Source organism: Caretta caretta, chromosome 1, assembly GCF_965140235.1.
Source record: "Caretta caretta isolate rCarCar2 chromosome 1, rCarCar1.hap1, whole genome shotgun sequence".
Lineage (NCBI taxonomy): Eukaryota > Metazoa > Chordata > Testudines > Cheloniidae > Caretta > Caretta caretta.
Window position 1 is genome coordinate 286,707,680 of NC_134206.1, and position 24,417 is coordinate 286,732,096.

The 24,417-nt window shown below is 45.4% G+C and overlaps 1 protein-coding gene and 1 long non-coding RNA gene across 4 annotated transcripts in view; one reads left to right on the forward strand and one right to left on the reverse strand.

Annotated features, from left to right (window-relative positions):
• Positions 1 to 17,294, reverse strand: part of TBC1D15 (TBC1 domain family member 15) — a 91,461-nt gene extending 74,167 nt beyond the window's left edge. For all 3 annotated transcript variants that reach the window (XM_048835756.2, XM_048835760.2, XM_048835755.2), the window contains exons 1-2: positions 17,154 to 17,294; positions 67 to 165 (exon numbers count right to left, since the gene is read on the reverse strand). In XM_048835756.2, coding sequence (XP_048691713.1) covers positions 67 to 165; positions 17,154 to 17,177 — 123 coding nt within the window. In that variant the 5' untranslated portion in view covers positions 17,178 to 17,294. The remainder of the gene's footprint in view (positions 1 to 66; positions 166 to 17,153) is intronic.
• On the forward strand, positions 17,260 to 22,445 carry LOC142070596 (uncharacterized). Its single transcript, XR_012666465.1, has 2 exons — positions 17,260 to 17,326; positions 21,912 to 22,445. It is a non-coding gene; the product is annotated as an uncharacterized LOC142070596 (long non-coding RNA).
• Positions 22,446 to 24,417: the final 1,972 nt, after the last annotated feature.

Below are 24,417 nucleotides of genomic sequence, written 5' to 3' on the forward strand. Positions count from 1 at the left end.
TATGTTAGATGCACTGAAGGTAAATGTAAGGAAAAAAAAAATCTAACAACTGTATCAAATGATTACCTTTTCTATGACACGTAGTACTCCTGATATTATACTGTCCTGGTCGTCATTTTTTGCACAGGATGAATGAATGAAAACCCCTTCTTGTTCATACACAACCTGGTGGGGGGGCGGAAAATGGATCAACATCTTGTTTTAATGGCAGAGCAACATTTAGACAACATAAATACCTAGATGGATAATACAGGGGGAACTTTACTCTCAGTATTACTATCATGTCCTAAAAATCAGATTTACAGCACCAAAATGGTACTATACAAATAATTTGATCTATAATTTTGATTTGTCCTGCAATTCAAAATTAATCCTGCTGCACAGACACAAAAAGTGAGTTGCCACATCCTTATTCTGGAAAAAGAAATAGCTGTTGCACAAAATACTTGATTTCAACTTCAGTATACTGAAAGATTAATTTATAGGATCAATGAAATACTGTAGTACAAAGTTACTTGGGAAGAATTTTACATCTTTAAAATGAATCTGAATGGTGATCTTTGAATGTATCTATATGATGTAAATTTAAGTGCATCAAAAGTTAAAGACTAATTGTGTAAAAGTTAAAGACTTATTGTGTATAATCTGCTGAATGAGATTATATTTTCCTTTATATACAAATTAATTTGCAAAAATCTAAACACTGTGTTCTCTGCCAAGATTCAGCATGATCTCCTGGGCTGCTTGATATAAATAACCTTAATCAAAAGTCTACCAAAGGAAATGAAAACCAGGGTCGTTGTAAACCTGAACCCACCCATTTTGCTGGGGGGGGGGGGGGGAGGGAAGGAGGGGGAGAACCCAGTGAAAAAACCCCAAACATTCAACACTAAGGTTTTGAGAAGTGAAAACATAAAACATTATGTGATTCATTTTGTGGACATATTTGTTCCTCAAATATAAAACAGTATGCATTGTTCAAAATGGAGAAATGTACACATCTGGAAATAAAATGTAATAATCCCCTCTACTAACTAGTTTCAGAGTAGCAGCCGTGTTAGTCTGTATTCACAAAAAGAAAAGGAGTACTTGTGGCACCTTATAGACTAACCAATTTATTTGAGCATAAGCTTTCGTGAGCTACATTGCATCTGATGAAGTGAGCTGTAGCTCACGAAAGCTTACGCTCAAATAAATTGGTTAGTCTCTAAGGTGCCACAAGTACTCCTTTTCTTTCTACTAACTAGCTCGGCCTTTTGTATCTGTGCTAAAATACCAATACCCTTTTACAAATTTCAGAGTAGCAGCCGTGTTAGTCTGTATTCACAAAAAGAAAAGGAGTACTTGTGGCACCTTAGAGACTAACCAATTTATTTGAGCATAAGCTTTCGTGAGCTACAGCTCACTTCGTCGGATGCATACTGTGGAAAATACGGAAGATGTTTGTATACATACAAACCATGAAAAAATGGGTGTTTACCACTACAAAAGGTATGGATTTGTGCTGGAAATGGCCCGACTTGATTATCATAATCAAGTCGGGCCATTTCCAGCACAAATCCATACCTTTTGTAGTGGTAAACACCCATTTTTTCATGGTTTGTATGTATACAAACATCTTCCGTATTTTCCACAGTATGCATCCGACGAAGTGAGCTGTAGCTCACGAAAGCTTATGCTCAAATAAATTGGTTAGTCTAAGGTGCCACAAGTACTCCTTTTCCTTTTACAAATGTATTTGCTTTTGAAAAGTTGTTGCCAACTTAAATACTTTGTCACTAGATTTAGTGACCTTTTGGTTTCCCTAGCGAGAAAATAAAGTGTCAAACTGACCAGTGACAAATCTAGCGACTTTCACTGCCAATTAGTGACATACAGAGAAAGAAGTCACCAATATGTATAGTCAAAAAATTATTCACAAGCAACTCAGTAGTGTTAACAGAATCCATTCCATGTTCTTCTTCCTACATTCTTTTGCACACCAAGTCAATGTCATTACATCTCAACTGAACATGTCCTCAGAAGGAATCGCATTCCAGGGCTTCTTGGACTGAGACCATTATAATCTGCAGGAGAAGAAAAGAAGTCTGTGGAGGCTAATTAAATACTTCGCTAAAGTCTGGCACACTTTGGAGAGAGCACCACATTAGCCAGGGCTTATTTCACCCAAATGTGTTCTTTCTTGCTGCTCCATAGTAGGTAGAAAACCCTGTGATGCAGGGAAAGATGGCTAATGAAGTGGGCAGGATTGGGAAGGCAGGTTAGCTGCGCGGATGGAAGGTGTGGTGGGATGAGAGAGGGCGATGTGCGCCAGTGGGAAGGGGGCACCAAGGATGAAGCCCTTACTATGGGATCAAAGGTAGAACTAGCTTGATTTCAGCTCCTCTTCACTCTTTCCCCTGGTTTGGCTTGGGGTTAGGTGCCCAGCTGTTTTCAGAAATCAAATCCTGGAAGAGTGGGGAAGGGGTCTGGCTAGCAAATTTTTGTTTTTAAACCTACTTTCTTAGCTCCCTGCAGCCCCGAGCTCAGGTCAGGTGAATTCTTTTTTTCCTCTGGCTCTGGGCTCTCCATTTCACTAACCTGTCCGCTCACAGCCAGGCTGGCAAGAAAGAGGCTCAGCTGAAATTAACCAGCCTCAGACAACCTGGGCTGCAGTGTACAGAGCCTTCCCAATGAGCAGAGGGCTGCAGTTTCCTTTCCAGTGAGCAGAGGGCATCCTCCTGATGAGGACAGTGTACCGTACTAGTTGCTTGAGGTATGTAGCAAGAAAAGCATAGAATGGATTTTATTAACACTATTGAGCTGCTTGTGAATGATTTTGTGACTATATGTGCCTGCATGCGCACGTGCATGTATGTAATTCTCTGGAAATTGTGTTAGTCACATTTTTGACTCCTTTTAAGTGCTTAAACAGCTACATCTAATGACTTGCAGAAAAAGACAGAAAGAAAGTCAAGAAATTGGATTGTATGTGGAGTCAGCATGCTCAACAACCATTCTGCTTTCCTTGTTGTCTTTTTGATGGATGCAGTAAACAACAACAACAACAAAAGTATCCGTGTTTTGCATGTCTGGTGATGGACTCAAAAGTAACTAAGATCGGGTTGAAAGCCACGAGCACACGTCTGTCCATTTTTCACTCTACTTCGACTGGAAAAAAGTTTGAAGAACCACACTGGAATTGATGGTGCTCTTCAAAAACAAGTTGAGGAAGAAACCATAAAAAGCCATGAAATTTTGAAATGCATCTTAGATGTCACATTGGTTTTAGCTGGTTTCATTTTGCAGATCTAACAGCAAAACAGGAGACCAAGGGAACAGCCTTTTCTTTTGTACTTTACCACTGCTTGAGGTATCAGAATGGAGTTCATAAAAGACGGTTAAAACCAAATCCACAACACTTATCCAAAATGTACAGAAGGCATTCTACTACGATATGACTGTTGCCAGAAAACCAGATGCTTCCTATAGAGAGCAAATTATTTTTTGCTTTGTGATACGCTCAAACTCAACATAACATATGGGAAATTAAAGAGTGCTTTTTGATGTCTGAGGACTCGGGGGTGGGAGGGTGGGAGAAAGGACACTGCAGAGCCAATATGCAGAGTACTTGAAAAGAGTGGTATCGACCTTCAAAATTGTAGAGGTCAAAGACAGGACAATGGGTCCAACATGGCTAGAATTTCTGAAGGAGCACAAACTAATTTTACAGAAGAATCCTCACGCAATCTACTCTCCACATAGTTCATGCAGTCTGAGTCTTTGTGGAGTGCACACAGCAGACCCAAGTGTGACAAAGAGTTTGTTTGGAAACGTTCAAACTCTGCAACTTGTTCAATTCCAGCCCTGCCTGATGAAAAGTTCTACAGAAAGCTGCAAACATTTTGTTGAAGACTTAGTGGAATTCAAGAACTGAAGCAGTGAAACCACTATCAAAGTAATAGCCCTGGCCTACACTAGCAGTTGAGGTTGAATTTAGCAGCATTAAAATCGATTTAACCCTGCCCCCGTCCACACGATGAAGCCTTTTTTTTTTTTTTTTTTACTTAAAGGGCTCTTAAAATCTATTTCTTTACTCCACCCCCAAAAAGGGGATTAGCACTGAAATCGGTCTTGCTGGATCAAATCTGGGGTACTGTGAACACAGTTAGACAGTATTGGCCTCCGGGAGCTATCCCAGAGTGCTCCATTGTGACCGCTCAGGAAAGCACTCTCAACTCAGATGCACTGGCCAGACAGACAGAAAAAGGCCCGTGAACTTTTGAATTTCATTTCCTGTTTGGCCAGTGTGGCAAGCTGCAGGTGAGTGCAGAGCTCATCAGCAGAGATGACGATGATGGAGTCCTAGAATCGCAAAAAAGCTCCAGCATGGACCGAAAGGGAGATACAGGATCTGATCGCTGTATGGGGAGAGGAATCCGTGCTATCAGAACTCCATTCTAGTTTTCGAAATGCCAAAACAGTTGTCAAAATCTCCCAGGGCATGAAGGACAGAGGCCATAACAGAGATCCAAAGCAGTGCCACGTGAAACTTAAGGAGCTGAGGCAAGGCTACCAGAAAACCAGAGAGGCAAACGGCCGCTCCAGGTCAGAGCCCAAAACATGCCGCCTCTATGATGAGCTGCATGCCATTTTAGGGGGTTCAGGCACCACTACCCCAGCCGTGTTGTTTGACTCCTTCAATGGAGATGGAGGCAACACGGAAGCAGGTTTTGGGGACGAGGAAGAGGATGATGATGATGAGGTTGTAGATAGCTCACAGCAAGCAAGTGGAGAAACCGGTTTTCTTGACAGCCAGGAACTGTTTCTCACCCTGGACCTGGACCCCTCGAACCCACCCAAGGCTGCCTCCTGGACCTGCCAGGCGGAGAAGGGACCTCTGGTGAGTGTACCTTTTTAAATAGTATACATGGTTTAAAAGCAAGCGTGTTTAATGATTAATTTGCCCTGGCATTCGCGGCCAGTACAGCTACTGGAAAAGTCTGTTAACGTGTCTGGGGATGGAGTGGAAATCCTCCAGGGACATCTCCATAAAGCTCTCCTGGGTGCACTCCCAAAGCCTTTGCAAAAGGTTCCTGGGGAGGGCAGCCTTATTCCGTCCACCATGGTAGGACACTTTACCACGCCAGGCCAGTAGCACGTAGTCGGGAATCGTTGCAGAACAAAGCATTTCAGTGTATGTTTGCTGGCGTTCAAACAACATCCGTTCTTTATCTCTCTGTGTTAGCCTCAGGAGAGTGATATCATTCATGGTCACCTGGTTGAAATAGGGTACTCTTCTTAAGGGGACATTAGAGATGCCCGTTCCTGCTGGGCTGTTTGCCTGTGGCTGAACAGAAATGTTCCTCGCTGTTGGCCAAGGGGAGGGGTTAGCCACGTGGTGGAGGGAGGCAAAATGCGACCTTGTAATGAAAGCACATGTGCTACATATGTAATGTTAACAACAAGGTTTACCGTGAAAGAGAGTGTACCCATTGTTCTATAAAATGTGTCTTTTTAAATACCACTTTTTTTTTTTTCCTTCCACCAGCTGCATGCGTTTCAAGGATCACAGGATCTTCTCCTTCCCAAAGGCTAGCAAAGATTAGAAGGCGAAAAAAATGCACTCGTGATGAAATGTTCTCTGACGTCATGCAGTGGGAATATTGGTTTTGCTGAGGTCTAACCGAGTCAGTAAACTGCGCCAGAGCTCTTTTAAACGTCCAAATGCCCACTCTACCACCATTCTGCACTTGCTCAGCCTGTAGTTGAAACTCTTTCTTCTCCATTTTGCCCTGGGCCCCAAAAACTTCTGAGTAGCCCTAAGTCTTAGCCAAATCAAAACTCCCTTACACAGCAAAAGTATAAAATGTGGGGCATGTAGATAGGCTGTTGCCATACTCAAATGTGGTCTCTTCACCTTCACAAACACTTTCCTAGTTCTCTGAGATTTTTCCTTCAGTTGTTGGAAGTACAAATTGTTCATTGCATTGGGTCAGAATCTTTACCAAATTATCTAATTTTAGACCATTTCACAGTTTCCAAGAAAAAATAAAAAGAAAGCCATCAGCAGTTAGCTTAACTATTGCAAATTATCAGAATGTTAATATGTTGGTGTGAAAGCCATATACATTAATGTAATGCAGCTGCCATCCAACTAAGATGCTGGAACACGCAGGTCACTCTCGGAACAGCAAATTAAGACCTTTGAAAATGCCTAAGAAAAATATGAATGTATTCTTTGACTATATCTCAGCATATGATGATTAGTAACTTTAAAAGTTATGCTACATTGTACTGAAACAGAGGTAGAACAATTGATTGTAATAAGACTACACTTTACATAACTACTTCCAAGCACAACAGGCCAAAGAGGAAAATGTTTCCTTCATTAATATTCCAAGAATGGAAACTATCCACTAACTATTAATGTTTTTTCCATATCTGGTGCTCTTCTCCTTTAATTCCTTGGATGGGTCAAATTGTCAATATGAGTATGCTAAGAAAAGAACCACCGTGTAAGCACCAGCTTTCCAACTTCCTTTTATGTCTGAACCATGAGGCTTATCACAAAAAACATACCACTATGGCAATTTCATTTTATTTATTTTTTAATTATGGGAAAGGAAACAGAAAGGTTGTTATACAGATCATGATAAAAGTGCAAGCTTTTAAAGATTCTGAAGTTTACAGTTTGGAATAACATGCATGCACATCATAAATTAGCTAAGCAAAACATTGTGAATGGTAACTGTCTATGCCCTGAAAATGTATCCATATACTGAAAATACTCAGGGTGTGTGTACTCTAAAAACTTAAATCGACCTACATTAGGTCAACTTACAGTCACCCCAGTAATTACTGCGGTGGTGCATGTCCACACTACCCTCCATGGGTTGGTGGTGCACATCCTCACCAGGAGCACTTCCACCAAACTAAGAGAAACAGTGTGGGGAGCTGAGAGCCCCAGCTCTCTCAGCTCTGCTGGAAGCTCCCTGCCAGGAGCCTGGCTGCCCCACAAATTACCAGCCTTCCAGCTGGCCTCCCAGGGCTTCTCACCTCCCAGTTCCCCACCAGAAGCGGGGCTTCTTGCCCCTGGGGAGCGGAGTCCAGATCCCCAGTCTTCTCATCCACCTCAGCCCCCACCTGCTCCCCACCATGAGCTAGGAAGCCTTGTCAATTTCACAGCTCCAGCATAGAGCTGTGAAAATGACAAGACAGCCAATTCCCAGCTGAGAGCAGGGGGAGAGAAAGTCCTTGGGAGCTGGGTCCATTCTTGCACCAGCTCTAAAGGCGAGCGAAGGGAGCTCAGTTCTAGCTGCCCAGCTTTCTTGTCAATTTCATGGCTCCGCTGGAGAAAGCTAACAGCAGATATTAGTAATGCAGTCCACAGACACTACATCGCACTAACTACACTTACATAATCCCTACACCTCTCATGGAGGTGGAATTATGTTGGTGTCATACAGCACTTACATTGCCAGGACAAGGCTGCAGTGTAGACAGTGACAATTAGGTTTCAGAGTAGCAGCCGTGTTAGTCTGTATCCGCAAAAAGAAAAGGAGTACTTGTGGCACCTTAGAGACTAACAAATTTATTTGAGCATAGGCTTTGGTGAGCTACAGCTCACTTTCTCAGATGCATGCAGTGGAAAATACAGTGGGGAGATTTATATACACAAAGAACATGAAACAATGGGTGTTACCACACACACTGTAACAAGAGTGATCAGGTAAGGTGAGCCATTACCTGCAGGAGAGCTGGGGGGAAAGAACCTTTTGTAGTGATAATCAAGGTGGGCCATTTCCAGCAGTTGACAAGAATGGGCGAGGAACAGTGGGGGGAGGGAGAGAGAAATAAACATGGGGAAATAGTTTTACTTTGTGTAATGACACACCCACTCCCAATCTTTATTCAAGCCTAAGTTAATTGTATCCAGTTTGCAAATTAATTCCAATTCAGCAGTCTCTCGTTGGAGTCTGTTTTTGAAGTTTTTTTTTTTGAAGAACTGCCACTTTTAGGTCTGTAATCGAGTGACCAAAGAGATTGAAGTGTTCTCCGACTGGTTTTTGAATGTTATAATTCTTGACATCGGATTTGTGTCCATTCTTTTATGTAGAGACTGTCCAGTTTGGCCAATGTACATGGCAGAGGGACATTGTTGGCACATGATGGCATATATTGCATTGGTAGATATGCAGGTGCACGAGCCTCTGATAGTGTGGCTGATGTGATTAGGCCCTATGATGGTGTCTCCTGAATAGATATGTGGACACAGTTGGCAACGGGCTTTGTTGCAAGGATAGGTTCCTGGGTTAGTGGTTCTGTTGTGTGGTGTGTGGTTGCTGGTGAGTATTTGCTTCAGGTTGGGGGGCTGTCTGTAAGCAAGGACTGGCCTGTCTCCCAAGATCTGTGAGAGTGATGGGTCGTCCTTCAGGATAGGTTGTAGATCCTTGATGATGCGCTGGAGAGGTTTTAGTGGGGGGCTGAAGGTGATGGCTAGTGCGTTCTGTTATTTTCTTTGTTGGGCCTGTCCTGTAGTAGGTACATTCTGGGTACTCTTCTGGCTCTGTCAATCTGTTTCTTCACTTCAGCAGGTGGGTATTGTAGTTGTAAGAACACTTGATAGCGATCTTGTAGGTGTTTGTCTCTGTCTGAGGGGTTGGAGCAAATGCGGTTGTATCATAGACAATGGATCATGTGGTGTGGTCTGGATGAAAGCTGGAGGCATGTAGGTAGGCACAGCAGTCAGTAGGTTTCCGGTATAGGGTGGTGTTTATGTGACCATCGCTTATTAGCACCATAGTGTCCAGGAAGTGGATCTCTTTTGTAGACCGGTCCAGGCTGAGGTTGATGGTAGGATGGAAATTGTTGAAATCATGATGGAATTCCTCAAGGGCTTCTTTTCCATGGATCCAGATGAAGATGTCATCAATGTAGCGCAAGTAGAGTAGGGGCATTAGGGGACGAGAGGCAAGGAAGCGTTGTTCTAAGTCAGGCATAAAAAAGTTGGCATACTGTGGGGCCAGGCAGGTACCCATAGCAGTGCTGCTGATTTGAAGGTATACATTGTCCCCAAATGTGAAATAGTTATGAGTGAGGACAAAGTCCAGTCACCAGGTTTCCGTGACATTATCGGGAATACTGTTCCTGACAGCTTGTAGTCCATCTTTGTGTGGAATGTTGGTGTAGAGGGCTTCTACATCCATAGTGGCTAGGATGGTGTTTTCAGGAAGATCACCGATGGACTGTAGTTTCCTCAGGAAGTCAGTGGTGTCTCAAAGATAGCTGGGAGTACTGGGAGCGTAGGGCCTGAGGAGGGAGTCTACATAGCCAGACAATCCTGCTGTCAGGGTGCCAATGTCTGAGATGATGGGGCGTCCAGGATTTCCAGGTTTATGGATCTTGGATAGCAGATAGAATACCCCAGGTCAGGGTTCCAGGGGTGTCTGTGCAGATTTGTTCTTGTGCTTTTTCAGGGAGCGTCTTGAGCAAATGCTGTAGTTTCTTTTGGTAACACTCAGTGGGATCAGAGGGTAATGGCTTGTAGAAAGTGGTGTTGGAGAGCTGCCTAGCAGCCTCTTGTTCATATTCCGACCTATTCATGATGATGACAGCACCTCCTTTGTCAGCCTTTTTGATTATGATGTCAGAGTTGTTTCTGAGGCTATGGATGGCATTGTGTTCTGCACGACTGAGGTTATGGGGCAAATGAAGCTACTTTTCCACAATTTCAGCCCGTGCACGTCGGCGGAAGCACTCTATGTCGAAGTCCAGTCTGTTGTTTCAACCTTCAGGAGGAGTCCACCCAGAATCCTTTTTGTAGTCTTGGTAGAAAGGTCTCTGTGGGTTAGTATGTTTTTCAGAGGTGTGTTGGAAATATTATTTGAGTCAGAGACGTCGAAAGAAGAAGTCTAGGTCACCACAGAACTGAATCAGGTGGTGGGGCAGAAGGAGAGGCCCCGAGATAGCCCAGCAGAAGAATCTGTCCTAAGAGTATAGTTGGATAGATTAACAATATTGCTGGGTGGGTTAAGGGAACCACTGTTGTGGCCCCTTGTGGCATGTAATAGTTTAGTGTCCTTTTTCTTTTGTAGAGAAGCAAAGTGTGTGTTGTAAATGGCTTGTCTAGTTTTTGTAAAGTCCAGCCACGAGGAAGTTTGTGTGGAAGGTTGTTTTTTTATGAGAGTATCCAGTTTTGAGAGCTCACTCTTAATCTTTCCCTGTTTGCTGTAGAGGATGTTGATCAGGTGGTTCCGCAGTTTCTTTGAGAGTGTGTGGCACAAGCTGTCAGCATAGTCTGTGTGGTATGTAGATTGTAATGGATTTTTTACCTGCAGTCCTTTTGGTATGATGTCCATCAGTTTGCATTTGGAAAGGAAGATGTCTGTCTGTCTGTATCTGTATGAGTTTTTTCATGAACTTGATAGATTTCCACTCCATACGGCTAAATTCAGTGCCTTGCATAATGACAGGTTTCAGAGTAGCAGCCATGTTAGTCTGTATCCATAAAAAGAAAAGGAGTACTTGGGGCAGAAAAGGAGTACAAAAGGAGTACGGAGGCTCGTTCATCTGCACATCTACCAGTATGATATATGCCATCACGTGCCAGCAATGCCCCTCTGCCATGTACATTGGCCAAACTGGACAGTCTCTACGTAAAAGAATAAATGGACACAAATCAGACGTCAAGAATTATAACATTCAAAAACCAGTCGGAGAACACTTCAATCTCTTTGGTCACTCGATAACAGACCTAAAAGTGGCAATTCTTCAACAAAAAATCTTCAAAAACAGACTCCAACGAGAGACTGCTGAATTGGAATTAATTTGCAAACTGGATACAATTAACTTAGGCTTGAATAAAGACTGGGAGTGCATGTGTCATTACACAAAGTAAAACTATTTCCCCATGTTTATTCCCTCCACCCCACCCCACCCCCACAGACGTTCTTGTCAACTGCTGGAAATGGCCCACCTTGATCATCACTACAAAAGTTCTTTCCCCCCAGCTCTCCTGCAGGTAATAGCTCACCTTACCTGATCACTTTCGTTACAGTGTGTATGGTAACACCCATTGTTACCATATGTAACAATGTATGGTAACACCCATTGTTCTCCGTGTATATAAATCTACCCACTGTATTTTCCACTGCATGCATCCGACAAAGTGAGCTGTAGCTCACGAAAGCTTATGCTCAAATAAATTTGTTAGTCTCTAAGGTGCCACAAGTTCTCCTTTTCTTTTGACATAATTAGGTCAACGTAAACTGCCTTACATTGACCTAATTGTACAGACCAGGTGATAGAAATGTTTAAGTACTAACTAAACAGTTACTTATTTTATATTTCAACTATCTGGAATAGTTGCAACTTTAACCATGGGTCTATCACACAAATCTGTTCAGTTCTAATGACAGCTTTTGTGATGCCAAACCAAACCATGCTAAAGAATGTCCATATCTGACTTAAATAAAACAAAAAACCCTAACTCAATAAGAAGTCACACATGGATAATACAAGTCTGGAAAGGAGTGGAGACATGGTACTCCAGTTTTATCAAATATATTGGACATAAAGGTCTCAATGAATCAATCCTAAATAGGTATTCTATGGTACAGTAACCCTAGTAAATGATGAAGCAGTGCTAGCAGTCATCAAAATCTCACTATTGCAAAGCTTTTCCTAGGAGCAGAGGGCTGAGGAAGAACTGAGGCTGAAGACTCAAGATAAAAGCAGTGCAACAGTTCATATCTGGAAGCTTATCTTTCAAACACTATTTTTAAATTAAAGCTTAAATTCTGCAGAAATTGAGGGGTCTGGGTTCTGGTATTGCCAACCATAAGCATTCAAAAAACATCAATCAGGCCCCTAAAAGATCATGAGATGGCTTAGAATTCAGAAGCTTTTTTAAAAAATTAAAAAATAAACTGAGTCTTTATGTGGCTTCTGCTTTTGGAGCATTCAGGGCTCACGTCTTCGAGCGCTTTCAGGGCAATGATGAGGACTAGAAAAATCAGCTTTTTTATTTATTTATTTAAAGTGGAATTCTCATTTCATTCCAGGAGTTGGGGCTTTAAGTAAAAATCCACCCAATACTGAAAAGCTTGCCAGAGTTGGAAACTATGGGAACCACACACACAGTAAAGGTTTCTTACTTGACGGAAATAAGCAAATTTTTCAAGTCCTGCCATAGATGCATTGAAAGTGTCTTGAGCTATTAGAATAATTATACAGTAACAGTGGTATTTAAACTAAAATACAAGTCTCTTAAGCACAGACAGGAGAAGAGCCTCAGGTAGTAATAAGCAAATTTTACTGTAAGCATTTATGCAAGAGAAGTTCTATAATGGATATAAAATGCAATTAAGAATAAACAGAAACTTTCAAATTATGAGTAAAGGAGAGTTATACTTTATCTCTTCAGCACAGTGAAACCATAACTGAGGCCTGGTCTATACTTAAAAGGGTTTACCAGTACAGATATATGCTATAGCTTAAACCAGTTCCCTGAATGTAATATACTATGCTAGCAAAAAGTCTTTTTGCCTGCATAGCTTTCGCTGGCATAGCTATGTCAGTTAGAAATGTGAAAGGCGCGGGGAGTGGGGGGAAAAATCACATTCTTAACAGACATAGCTACACTGGTAAAACACTCTAATTTAGACAAGGCCTAACATTCAGAAGAACTCCAGGCAGGCACAGGCCTCTGCTCACAGCATACTATGAGGCTTGGTCTATACTAGCAACTTATGTCCGTATAACTACATCATTCAAGGGTGTGGAATATCTACACCTGTAAGGGACACAGTTATGCCAACCTAACTCTCAGGTTAGATAGCACTATATGAATGGGAGGGCTTCTCCCATTGACATAGCTACTGCCTTTCTGGGAGGTAAAGTACCTATGCCGACGGGAGAAGTCCTCCAATTGGTGTAGGTGGTGTCTTCAGTGCAGTGCTACAGTGGCGCAGCTGTGCTGCTGCAGCAGCAGCATTTTAAGTGTAGAGAAGCCCTATATCAATCTGTCTGTTAAGCGATGCCTTAGATTTAGAGGATATACAGAAAGGCGTCTAATTCCATGAAGGTTACAGAGATTCCTTTGAAGCAGCACATATCAAATGACTGGAGATGGCTGAAATCAAATATTGAATAAACTCACATAATGGAAAATGTATATTGGTCTTAATGACCAATATATTTAATTAGAGGGCTATGCACGTAACACAGAATATTCCCACCATGTAAAGAAGCACACAAGAGAAAATAACCTCCCTGATGACAACTGTACCAATGAGTGCGAGATGGTAACACAGAGGGAAAGATCTAACAGCCAAGATACTGAAAATACACAAACTCCAGGAATGTAAAAACTGTATTTGTCCATAAACAGACTAATTATAAAGTATCCTATCTAGTGAGGTTGCTTTTCAGACTTTAAAATAAGATTTTATGCCACAACTTTTTATTTTTACTTTATTTTCTAACAAACCTTGCTTTCTGTAGAAAGAATAGTAAATATGGCAGGCGACCAGCTTGGCTTAACAGTGAAATCCTTGCTGATCTTAAACCCAAAAAAGAAGCTTACAAGAAGTGGAAGATTGGACAAATGACCAGGGAAGAGTATAAAAATATTGCTCGGGCATGCAGGAGTGAAATCAGGAAGGCCAAATCACACCTGGAGTTGCAGCTAGCAAGAGATGTTAAGAGTAACAAGAAGGGTTTCTTCAGGTATGTTAGCAACAAGAAGAAAGTCAAGGAAAGAGTGACAGAGGATGTGGAAAAAGCTAATGTACTCAATGCTTTTTTTGCCTCTGTCTTCACGAACAAGGTCAGCTCCCAGACTGCTGCACTGAGCAGCACAGCATGGGGAGGAGGTGACCAGCCCTCTGTGGAGAAAGAAGTGGTTCGGGACTATTTAGAAAAGCTGGACGAGCACAAGTCCATGGGGCCGGATGTGCTGCATCTGAGAGTGCTAAAGGAGTTGGCGGATGTGATTGCAGAGCCATTGGCCATTACCTTTGAAAACTCATGGTGATCAGGGGAGGTCCCAAACGACTGGAAAAAGGCTAATGTAATGCCCATCTTTAAAAAAGGGAAGAAGGAGGATCCTGGGACTACAGGCCAGTCAGCCTCACCTCAGTCCCTCGAAAAATCATGGAGCAGGTCCTCAAGGGATCAATTCTGAAGCATTTAGACAAGAGGAAAGTGATCAGGAACAGTCAGCATGGATTCACCAAGGACAAGTCATGCCTGACTAATCTAATTGCCTTCTATGACGAGATAACTGGCTCTGTGGATGAAGGGAAAGCAGTGGATGTGTTGTTCCTTGACATTAGCAAAGCTTTTGACACCATCTCCCACAGTATTCTTGCCAGTAAGTTAAAGCAGTATGGGCTGGATGAATGGACAATAAGGTGGATAGAAAGCTGGCTAGATTGTTGGGCTCAACGGGTAGTGATCAGTGGCTCCATGTCTAGTTGGCAGCCGGTATCAAGTGGAGTGCCCCAAGGGTCAGTCCTCGGGCTGGTTTTGTTCAATATCTTCATTAATGATCTGGAGGATGGTGTGGATTGCACCCTCAGCAAGTTTGCAGATGACACTAAACTGGGAGGAGAGGTAGATACGCTGGAGGGTAGGGATAGGATACAGAGAGACCTAGACAAATTAGAGGATTGGACCAAAAGAAATCTGATGAGGTTCAGCAAGGACAAGTGCATAGTCCTGCACTTGGGACGGAAGAATCCCATGCACCGCTACAGACTAGGGACCGAATGGCTAGGCAGCAGTTCTGCAGAATAGGACCTAGGGGTTACAGTAGACAAGAAGCTGGATATGAGTCAACAGTGTGCCCTTGGTGCCAAGAAGGCCAATGGCATTTTGGGCTGTATAAGTAGGGGCATTGCCAGCAGATCGAGGGACGTGATCATTCTCCTCTATTTGACATTGAGGAGGCCTCATCTGGAGTACTGTGTCCAGTTTTGGGCCCCACACTACAAGAAGGATGTGGAAAAATTGGAAAGCGTCCAGCGGAGGGCAACAAAAATGATTAGGGGACTGGAACACATGAGTTATGAAGAGATGCTGAGGGAACTGGGAGGGAACCGTTTAGTCTGCGGAAGAGAAGAATGAGGGGGGACTGGATAGCTGCTTTCAACTACCTGAAAGGGGGTTCCAAAGAGGATGGATCTAGACTTTTCTCAGTGGTAGCAGATGACAGAATGAGGAGTAATGGTCTCAAGTTGCAGTGGGGGAGGTTTAGGTTGGATATTAGGAAAAACTTTTTCACTAAGAGGATGGTTAAACACTGGAATGCGTTACCTAGGGAGGTGGTGGAATCTCCTTCCTTGAAAGTTTTTAAGGTCAGGCTTGACAAAGCCCTGGCTGGGCTGATTTAGTTGGGGATTGGTCCTGCTTTCAGCAGGGGGTTGGACTAGATGACCTCCTGATGTTCCTTCCAACCCTGATATTCTATGATCCTATGATTGTTTTATAAGGAAAATCCCTTGGGGCTGGTCTACACTAACACTGCAAGTCGATATAAGATACACTAGTTCAGTTACGTAAGTTACATAACTGAAGTCGACATAATTTTAGGTTAACTTACAGTAGTGTCTACACCGCACTATGTCGACGGGAGGCACTCTCCCATTGACTTAGGGTATCTTCACCAAACCCGCTAAATCGACACCACCGCATCTATCACAGCAGTGTCGATTTACCCAGTAGCGTAGACATGGCCTTGGAGACCATTCCCAAAGACAAAGAAAACAAACTGGCCTCTGGTAAGCAGCAGAAAGAGGTAAAGGTACCCATGCTGAGGCATATAATCAAAAGCACCAGGGAAGAAGGTCCTCATTCCCAAAAAAAAACACTTGCTGTAGTTACTTGCATGCACAGAAAAACATGATGACTGCAATGAAGAACAGAGAACTGAAGCGCACGAGTGTTTTAATGTAGACAGTCACTATTTGAAAATGAATCTGAATCATAACCATAATTCAAAGAAAACAAATACTTTGTTGTGGGTGGAATTAGGTGGGCAACAAAAACAAAAACCCAGACTTTAGTAATCTGCTGTAAAACGTTAAATCTCTTATCAGTTCAGCATGTAAAAATTGTGTCTGAATTCTAATTATGTATATAATGTACTAAATGACCATGGTTTTTGTTTGTTTGTTTGTTTTTTAGTAGCATGGGGGTATCAGTCTCTCTTGCGGGATTGGCAGGATCTAAGGTTTTTGCAGGTGGAAGTGTGATAAAAATGCAAGAAACAATGCGGGAGTAGGTGGAAGTTGGAATTGCAGAGTCGGATGGGATTAAAAAAAGTCCCATCCCGGGCTCGACCATGAATCAAAGAACACAGATATTCATGTTAACGCAATTATTAGATTTATGTTAAACTATCTTCTCTTTACAGACCACACTACATCCCAAAGTATCAAAAGGTGGACACACCCACGTCACTGAAACCCAACCAAGCCTGGCAAAGAGCGCGGCTGCTAAACACCAGGATACCATGGCCAAGGACAATGGGACAACTCCACTTCTTCACAAAAGCGCTACGATTTTAAACAGCCACAAACTGACCAGCAGCCTGGCATTCTCCTCGGAAACACACACACCGCCGAGCGAGTGGAGCGGGGCTGCCTCCGCCAGAGCAAGGGCCGAGCAACAACTCGCCGCCCCCAGCACTGGGGACACGCTGGCGCTGCAGCGGGACAGGCTGGCGGGCCCGGGCAAGACAGACGCCGCCTCAGTCGGGGCCAGACACCCGGTGTCACCAGCTCCTCGGGAGGGAGCAAGGCGCTCGCTGTCTGTCACCAAGCACCTCCCTTCCCCCACCAAGGAGTCCCCAGCGAACCAGCGCAGGATGCCCGGCCTCCCCCCGCTCTACAGGGACATCCCCCCCCCCCCCCCCCCCCTGGGCGCCACGGCCTAGGGAGACACCCCCAGCAGCAAAAAGGGATTTCCGCTGCCCCCCGCCCCGCCAGGGCTAAGGAGCAATAGAGCCCAGCAGTACGAGGGGCCGGGCCTCGCTTCCCCCACCAGCCTAGGACAAACAGACACGCGGCGGCGGCAGCCGGGCCGGGCCGGGCGCTCCCGTCGGCACAGGCCTCGCCCCCTCCCCCCGATCCAGCCGGCGGGCACCAGGCGCCCCCTTCCCCCGTTACCTTTCCGCTCCCAGGAGCCGCCATTTCCCCTACTAGTGTTTATGATGACGTTGCGCGCTTCACGTGCTTCCAACAGCTTCACAACAACCTCGAGCCCCCGCCTCTCGCGAGCCCCAGGGCCAAGCGGCCGGCGCATGCGCCCCGGACAGCTCGCCTCGTGGCGGCGGAGAAAGGTGAATATGGCGAACCGGGGGCGGGGTTGTCCTGACCTCGCGCTCGCCCCGCCGGAGCCTCTCTCCCGGCAGCTGCCGGCGCACCGCTGGGCCGCCTGCGGGTGGGGACGCGGCCGGTGCCGCCGCCGCCTGTGGAGATGTACCCGTGGGCGAAGCTCTCCCCTACCCACTCCCACCTGCTAGGGCATGGCCGTTCCCCTACACACCACCACGGACCCCGCATAGACGTGTCCCTGCCTCACATACCGGGGTTTGACCCCCTCCAGGGTATCGGGGCCCTGCGGAGTGATGCTGTTCCGGTTCCTTTCTAGAGTCGCGTGGGCTGAGTGGGAATCCTCTGTGTCTGAAGTGACCTCTGTGTGTATTCTTCCGGACCTGTATATTCTAAATCCTTTCTTTTATTTTTCTTAGTAGTGAGGTTTAGTCTAGTTAGTGTAATTTAGTTCTTCCTCCCCTCCCCCTCCCCCCCCCCGAGCATTTCTCTGTAAAGACCATGCCCGGAGTCAGGGTGTCTTCATTCTTTCTCCATGAGTTCTGAGCACCAGTGTTGCCTTTATTGCCTTGGGGAGGGTCACATCTCTTTCATGTACAGCATTTGTCAGTCCTTCCCTCTGTGAATCATAGAATATCAGGGTTGGAAGGGACCTCAGGAGGTCATCCAGTCCAACCCCCTGCTCAAAGCAGGACCAATCCCCAATTTTTGCCCCAGATCCCAAATGGCCCCCTCAAGGATTGAACTCACAACCCTGGGTTTAGCAGGCCAATGCTCAAACCACTGAGCTATCTGTCCCCACCCGTTGTCCCCCAATGAACCCATGAGGGATGATGGCTCCGACTAAAGAAGCATCTCATGGAGAAGGCCATAAGAGCTCAGCTGGACCTGGGCTAGAGAGGCGCCCTCCAGACAACCGCTTCAGTCAGAGGGCAGTGCCCCTCCAAGCACAAGCTCAGGATCCAAGGCCAAAGCAGCTAAGTCTCAACAACTGTTACCTAGGGCTTCTCACAAGAGTAAGGGGCACTTTTGCAAACACAAGAACAGATATCCTTCCAAATCTGCACCTAGAGTAAAAGATCTCTCCCTGACTCCATCCAAGTCAATTGAGTCCTTGCATGCATGTCCTAAGGACTTAGGTCCAGTCAAATCTTCTGAACATGAAGGTATGGCACAAAGGAATAAGGATCTGTCAGTACCAACTTCCGTTCTAATACATAAGCCCAAGGATCAGCACCTACAAACACCATCTAGGAGTTCCAGATGAGACTCTGCTCTGGCAATGCCCCACGCCCCACAAGAAACCACTTTCCATCACAACTTAGGATGCATTGGATCCATCTGTCCTGACCACTAGAAAACCCTGCACTCTAGGATGGACTGAAACCTACGACTCCCCAGAGGATATCTTTACCCTACCTTATCCACAGTTTCCTCTCCTGGTGGGTATGACCCTATTTAGGGTCATTACAGCAGTGGAGAAAGAAGCCAATGTGAAGAGATAGGAATGCTCCCCCACCCATCCAGCCAGAGTATTTGTCCACCAGTACCAATGGCTCTGTTGGTTGAACTGGAACTTACCTTCTCATTGGCCAAGTCAGAGGCTTCAGACAAAACATCACCTCTGCACAGGGATGCTAGCCCAGACAAAAACTCTCAAAAGTCTGGGATCCATCCTTCACCCAGACATGCCTGTCCATGGGGACTGATGGTACCCAATGTCATAGGGTCCACCCAACCAGTCAACCCTACATACTGGCATTATTGGGGTCCATGGAATTTCTATGCTAGACACCCTGGACCCTTGTATGAATCTCACCTACCATTTCCTAGCCAAAACCAACCAGCTTTGTTAGAGTACAAGAGAAAAGAAAATCAAGCCAGATCCATTGGGACCAACAGTTCCAATGGGAGTATCCTTCTCATCAGATGAGGTGATTGTCCCTCCATCATCATTCACTCCTGATGACCACAGGCAGTATCAAGAGCGCCTGCAAAGGGTGGTGACTGAGTTCTAGATCCAACTCAAGGAGGTCCAGGATATTCAGCATAGGCTCCTAGACATTCTGCAGCCTTCTGGTCCTAGGTGGATGGCCCTTCCAGTGAATGAGGCTATTATGGAACCAGCCAGGGTAGTTTGGCATATTCCTGCTTCCTGCACCCCCCGCCCCCAAAAGGGCTGAGAAGCATTATTTTTGTACCAGGCAAGGGAGTGGAGTTCCAGTTTACACCCCCAGCACCCAACTCCCTGCTAGCGTAAGCAGACACAAAAAGGGCTAGGCTACCGCATCTCAAGGCAACACCCATGGACAAGGGTACTAAATGCCTTGACTGCCTAGAGTGGAAGGTATTTTCTTCCACCAGCCTTCAGTTTCGAATTGTTAACTACCCGGTCCTGTTAGCAAAGTATGATTTCACCAACTGCTCCAAATTCTGGACTTTAAGGACAAACTCCTTCAAGAGGACATTTCCAAGCATTCATTGATGAGGGCAGACTGATAGCTAAAACATCTCTTCAGGCTGCAGTGGATGATGCTAATGCCACTTTGACAGGGATAGCTACAGCAATTGTCATGAGGCGCAAGTCTTGGTTCCAATCCTGAGGGTCCCGCAAGGAGGTACAAAATACCATTGAGGACCTACCCTTTGACGAGGCTAACTTATTCAGTAAATAAAATTGACGAGTCCCTTTACTCACTCAAAGACTCCTCATTGTCTGGGTAATTTATACCCCCATCTCCATAGAGGAAACACCACAAATAGAGGTATAGGCCAAGATTGCCCCCTAAGCCATTCTGTGACCAGCACCCTTACAAATTGCTGTTCATACACAGGTTTCAGAGTAACAGCCGTGTTAGTCTGTATTCGCAAAAAGAAAAGGAGTACTTGTGGCACCTTAGAGACTAACCAATTTATTTGAGCATAAGCTTTCATGAGCTACAGCTCACTTCATCGGATGCATACTGTGGAAACTGCAGAAGACATTATATACACAGAGACCATGAAACAATACCTCCTCCTACCCCACTCTCCTGCTGGTAATAGCTTATCCAAAGTGACCACTCTCCTTACAATGTGTATGAAAAATCAAGGTGGGTCATTTCCAGCACAAATCCAGGTTTTCTCACCCCCCCCCCCACCCCCATACACACACAAATTCACTCTCCTGCTGGTAACAGCCCATCCAAAGCGACCATTCTCCCCACAATGTGCACGATAATCAAGGTGGGCCATTTCCAGCACAAATCCAGGTCTTCTCACCGCCCCCCCCCCCCCCACAAACTCACTCTCCTGCTGGTAATAGCTCATCCAAACTGATCACTTAAGGAGAGTGATCAGTTTGGATGAGCTATTACCAGCAGGAGAGTGAGTTTGTGTGTGTGGGGGGGGGGGTTGGAAGACCTGGATTTGTGCTGGAAATGGCCCACCTTGATTATCGTGCACATTGTGGGGAGAATGGTCGCTTTGGATGGGCTGTTACCAGCAGGAGAGTGAATTTGTGTGTGTATGGGGGTGGGGGGGGGTGAGAAAACCTGGATTTGTGCTGGAAATGACCCACCTTGATTTTTCATACACATTGTAAGGAGAGTGGTCACTTTGGATAAGCTATTACCAGCAGGAGAGTGGGGTAGGAGGAGGTATTGTTTCATGGTCTCTGTGTATATAATGTCTTCTGCAGTTTCCACAGTATGCATCCGATGAAGTGAGCTGTAGCTCATGAAAGCTTATGCTCAAATAAATTGGTTAGTCTCTAAGGTGCCACAAGTACTCCTTTTCTTTTTGTTCATACACAAGAAGGTACAGAGACCTAGATCTGATGGTGCAGCGAGTCAGGACCTCTTTTTGCCTCTGGAGGGGACAAGCAAGTCCCAGCACTCCAGTTCTGGCATGCCTGAAGCAGGGAAAGCGAGCTCAGGTAAGCACACATTTTGCTTTGATAGTGCACAGTGAGAGGAGATTGAGCTGTCATGTACTTTGTTATTTGGTAGAGGAGTGATAAGGGACTGCAATTAACAGATGATGCTATGCAGTGGGGGCCCAATGGGAAAGTTTGTTAATGTACACCAGGATGTCCCAGGAATCCACAATAGTGATCTCTAGGAAAGTTTCCTGTAAGTATTCTGCAATCCTCTGCTAAAGGTTCCTTGGCAGAGCTGCCTTGTTTGTCCCCCCGCTGTAGGAAACTTTGCTGCACCAACTGGCAATTATTTCTGCAGGGACCAAAGCAGCATATGAACCCAGTCTGAAGCCACACGTATGCAGGAGATGCACCCTTGCATCCTGGGTTACCCTCAGGAGTGAGATATCGAGTTTGATTATCCCAGCCTGTGGAAAAGGGTGCCAATATTCAGAACACTCTCCCTAGGTGCATTTAGTGACCCTCTTCGCAAAGCACCCAGACCCTTTGTCCCTTCTTGCCCATTCCCTCTTCAGTAGCCACCCCCTCCCAGCCAAACTCACCATATTTCGGGCTCTCGCTGAGCTGTGTGCTAGCAGAGAGACAGTCAGGAAGAGGTGTGTGTAACTTTTGTGATCATGGCTGTGAGTGAACTCACAATACCGTCTCTGTTCATTGTTTCTTTGGTTTTGCAGAAGTGCCCTTGAGGACCTACTCCTCCACACTGGTGGAGCTCCTTCATCGGATAAGGTGGAAAACCGGGAGGAGTAAGGAGGATACATTTCACAAAGTGCTGCAGTCAACAGATGTAGCACATAGTGAAACAAGAGAGTAGAGTAAGACTATAAAAGAAAGACTCGGGCTGGATAGCCTGGAAAGGACACAGGGGCAGCTGGAGGACCAGACAGAGATGCTCAGGTCCCTCATTTCGCTGCAATCTGAGCACATCCATGCATGACTCACCCTGCAGGCAATACAGAACTCCGTTCCATGCCCTCCCCAAACTCCTGCGCCACATTCCTCGCATGTTCCTGGTCCCTTGCAGTACCCCATGCACTCTTCCCTAGGAACTGGTTTTACAATGAAAGCTGGAGTTACAGTCAGCTGTGAGAGTCGTAACCGAGAGACTGATCCTCATTTCCACGTCCCCTGTTTGACAAAAATTTTGTGTTTTGTCCTGTTATTACATATTAGTCTTTGAAATAAAATGAGACTTTATTTGTGTCATACACACGTTAGTTGGTGCTAACATTCAAACACAATGGCTATATGCAGGAATATTTGCTCAGTACAATTAACACGCAGGAAGCAAGTACTGCAGGGGTCATTTAAGATGGCAAGTAAATATTGCCTGGCTGAATGCATCACATAAAGACACATTACTGGGAATCATTGTCAGAATGCTCCTTCAAAGCCTCCCTCAGTTGATCTACCTCAGTGCTCCTTTTCCCCCTTTGCTTCACAAATGTTATGCAGAGTTAGTACAGCAGGCTTCAATGATCCTTGGAATATTTTCCACATTGAGGTGTAATCTGCCAAATGGGCAGTGCCAGCAACCTTCTAATCAGCCAAAGTCACATTCATCAGTCATTCAGCACCTGCTGAAGCGCTCCTTGCTGCTGTCTAAGTTCCCTGCGTTTATAAGCCACGGGAGCAAGGGGTAGGCAGGGTCTCCCAGGAGAGACTATGGTCATTTCCACATTGCCCATTTGAATCTTTTGGTCTGGAAAGAAAGGCACAGCACACAGCTTGCTATCAGTTCCGTGTTCCGAAAAATGCGCCTTCCCCGACCCTCCCACATTGATGTCAGTGAAACAGCCCCGTGATCCACCAGCACCTGCAATACCACAGAGAAGTAGCCCTTTTGGCTGAGGTATTCCATCGCAAGATGGTCTGGGGCCAAAATTGGGATATGCATTCCATCTATTGCCCCACTGCAGTTAGGGAATCCCATTGCCTCAAAGCCATCTAGTATTTCCTGCATATTACCGAGAGTCACAGTCCTTCGTAGCAGGAGGCAATTAATGGCTCTGCACACTTGCATCATCGCAGCCCCCAGGCTGGATTTTCCAACTCGAAACTGATTCACGTCTGACTGGTAGCAGTCTAGAATTGCCGGCTTCCACACAGCGATTGCCACTCGCTTTTCCACAGCGAGGGCAGCTCTCATTTTGGTGTCCTTGCACCACCGTGCTGGTGCGAGCTCTGCACACAGTTCCAGGAAGGTGGATTTGTGCATCCAAAAGTTCTGCAGCTACTGCTCATCATCCCATACATGCATCACAATGCGATCCCACCACTCAGTGCTTATTTTCTGAACCCAGTACAGATGGTGTACTCCGTGCAGCTACTCTTTGAATGCCAGCAGCAATCTTGAATTATTTCTTTCCATGACACACAGCAGGGCAGGCACCACCAATTCACTTTCTGATTTGCAGCTCATGAAATACTGCAAGACCAGCCGCGTTGTGTTCATAATGCTCATCACCAGACTGGTGAACAGTTCAGGATCCATGTTTTCAGGCAGAGATGGCGGGCACCCAGTTAACAAGGGCTGTTGAAAAATGGTGCGAAATATAGCCGGAAACCTATGGAATGATGGGATGGAAAGAACTGCATCATGGGATGGTGAGCACTCCCTCATGATGCACCGTGATCTGTTCCCAGAGCTCCCAGAGGCAGAGGGTGACGAGTTGCACAATGGAATAGCAATCCATGATGCAACGCTCTCTCTGTCAGTGCAAGAGCACCAACTGTGGACACACTCTGCCAACACAAGGAGTGTTGTGTGGAAGTGCACAACCGATGTAATTAAAGCGGCTTATGATCATCAACATAACTTAAGTCAACTTAGCTCTGTAGTGTAGACATGGCCTTAGGCTTGACTGACAAGCACTAATTTAAGATGGAGCTCATCTGGGCAGGAGTAAACAGACGTGTATAAAGCCAGAAAGGGAAAGCAGAATGGGCTGTAATGTGGAAGTCTGCAATCAGTCTCTGGGCCTAGTGAGGAGAGAAGGAGGAAACCCAAGAGGAGAACAGAAGGCATGGGATCCTGATGCTGAGGGAAGGGGTTTATTGAGTAATAGAGAAGAAAGCCAGCAAATGGCAGAGAAGGAAGAAGGCCAGGGAAATGTGAGCAAGGGTGAGAGGTGCAGACCTTGACTGCTGAATGTACGGACTCTGGGATGGAACCCAAAG